Source organism: Monopterus albus, unplaced genomic scaffold (genome assembly GCF_001952655.1).
Source record: "Monopterus albus unplaced genomic scaffold, M_albus_1.0 scaffold274.1, whole genome shotgun sequence".
Taxonomy (NCBI): Eukaryota; Metazoa; Chordata; class Actinopteri; order Synbranchiformes; family Synbranchidae; genus Monopterus; species Monopterus albus.
The window spans coordinates 415,950-417,665 of record NW_018128154.1 but is presented as its reverse complement, the minus strand read 5'-3'; the positions used below and the strand labels follow the sequence as shown (position 1 = coordinate 417,665).

The 1,716-nt window shown below is 53.5% G+C and overlaps 1 protein-coding gene across 1 annotated transcript in view; it reads right to left on the bottom strand.

Annotated features, from left to right (window-relative positions):
* Positions 1–12: 12 nt before the first annotated feature.
* Positions 13–1,716, bottom strand: part of LOC109972946 (atrial natriuretic peptide receptor 1-like) — a 15,304-nt gene continuing 13,600 nt past the window's right edge. Inside the window, 5 exon segments of the mRNA XM_020622213.1 lie at positions 13–313; positions 401–492; positions 1,026–1,124; positions 1,221–1,373; positions 1,651–1,716. The exon segment at positions 1,651–1,716 is cut by the window's right edge and continues 12 nt beyond it. Of these exon segments, the coding sequence (XP_020477869.1) occupies positions 134–313; positions 401–492; positions 1,026–1,124; positions 1,221–1,373; positions 1,651–1,716 (590 nt within the window). The 3' untranslated portion in view covers positions 13–133.

Genomic DNA, 1,716 nt, shown 5'->3' with positions numbered 1-1,716 from the left:
GTGTGCCAGGCCGGGTCCAGGACCAGGTCTGACTCAGAGTCTGGGGGTCAGGCCGGGTTCAGGAGCAGGTCTGACTCTCAGAGTCTGGGGGTCAGGCCTGGTTCAGGAGCAGGTCTGACTCAAGGTCTGGGGGTCAGGCCGGGTTCAGGAGCAGGTCGCTGTTCAGAAACCCCGGCATGGACGAGTACAGCTCTTGCTCCTCCTCTGTTTCCATGGTGACTCGTTTGGTCGTCGTGGCATCGGGCCCAACGTCCTTGGACGCCTTAGACGTCTTCTTCCCTTCCAGCCAGTAAGTCACCATGTCACCCTTCCCCTGTCAGAGATGGGACAGAGCCAGGGTGTTACTGGACAGCTCCCAGTGTCCAACAGAGCTGAGCTGTGGCGGCAGTGAGCGGCTCACCTTGACCTGCAGCGTCCCTCTGCAGTCCAGCGTGTAGCCACCGACCTCCTCCAGCAGGTAGAAGGTGCTGGAGCTGCACTGGATCTTCAGGGCTGCAAAGACACCGACTTGGTGTGAACAAGGCAGGTTTATAAAGGAACAGTCCACCACTTTGTGATCGTTTTACAACTTCCTCTGGTTTCTGTTCAGGTCTAGGAAAACACTAAAAGACTTTCTGGGTTATTAGTCGTGTCATAGTCGCAGCTTTTACTGAGAGTAGAAGGACGTATGTAATCCCTGGGCTCGGATACATAACTGTGCTGTCGGTCGCTGTTTGTGGACCCGTTCCTCCAGTTCAGGCCTCTGGCCGTTTCAGCGTTGTGCGCCACTTCCCTTCTGCTTCTTCCTTTTCATCCGCAAGCTTTATAAAATGCAGGTTAAATTCTGTGGTGTCGCTCTTTGCTTCGGCAGCACCGACTTTGTGCTCTTGCCTACTGTTTATATTCCAGTGTAGTGTTAATGAAACGTAGTTTTTCGGTGGTGCCGTATTAGAGGATCATAATAAAGATAATTATAAAGATAATAGACATTATCCCTCAGCAGTGCAAACAAAGGTGCAGGTGTTTCTGTGCTAGCAGTGTGTTACCAAGGCTGTTGGACTCCATCCTGGACGCCGTGTTGACCGTGTCTCCAAACAGACAGTAACGAGGCATCTTCGTCCCCACAACCCCCGCTACCACCGGACCTACACGGACAGAAGTGGGGCCAAAGCAGGTTTAGTGACAGCTTTGTCTAAAAGGCCTTCAGCACCTGCTGTGTTTGTGTGTGAGCGTGTAAATACCGGAGTGTATCCCGGCTCGTATCTGCAGCTGTGTGCTGGGTTTGTGCGGGATCCTGAAGGTGCGACAGACGCCCACCAGGTCCAGAGCCATGCTGGCGATCTCGGAGGCGTGGAGGATCCCGTTCTCCCGGGGCACGCCAGACACCACCATGTCTGCAGACAACAGACAGTCCTTGTGTGAAGCTTGGCACCTTTAGTTTGTGTTGAAACGCCTTTAGATCGGCGTCTCTGGGAGGTTTTAGTTAGTGCTGCTGTTTAACTGTTGTACCTAGTGGTGTCTACCCTGTTTGCTGTGTGGACCCGGCGGCCTTAAACCAGTGAGACAGTCGTAGTGTACATTTATCTCTGTGAGGCCCCCTGAGCCTGGGGCCGAGCAGCCGGTCCTTCAGAGACAGACATACAAGTACAAACGTGCATGTGTGTCACTCACAGGCATCTCCGATCGTCTCCACCTTGTAGACGTCATGGTTGTCGATGATGTCATCGAACGTCGTGT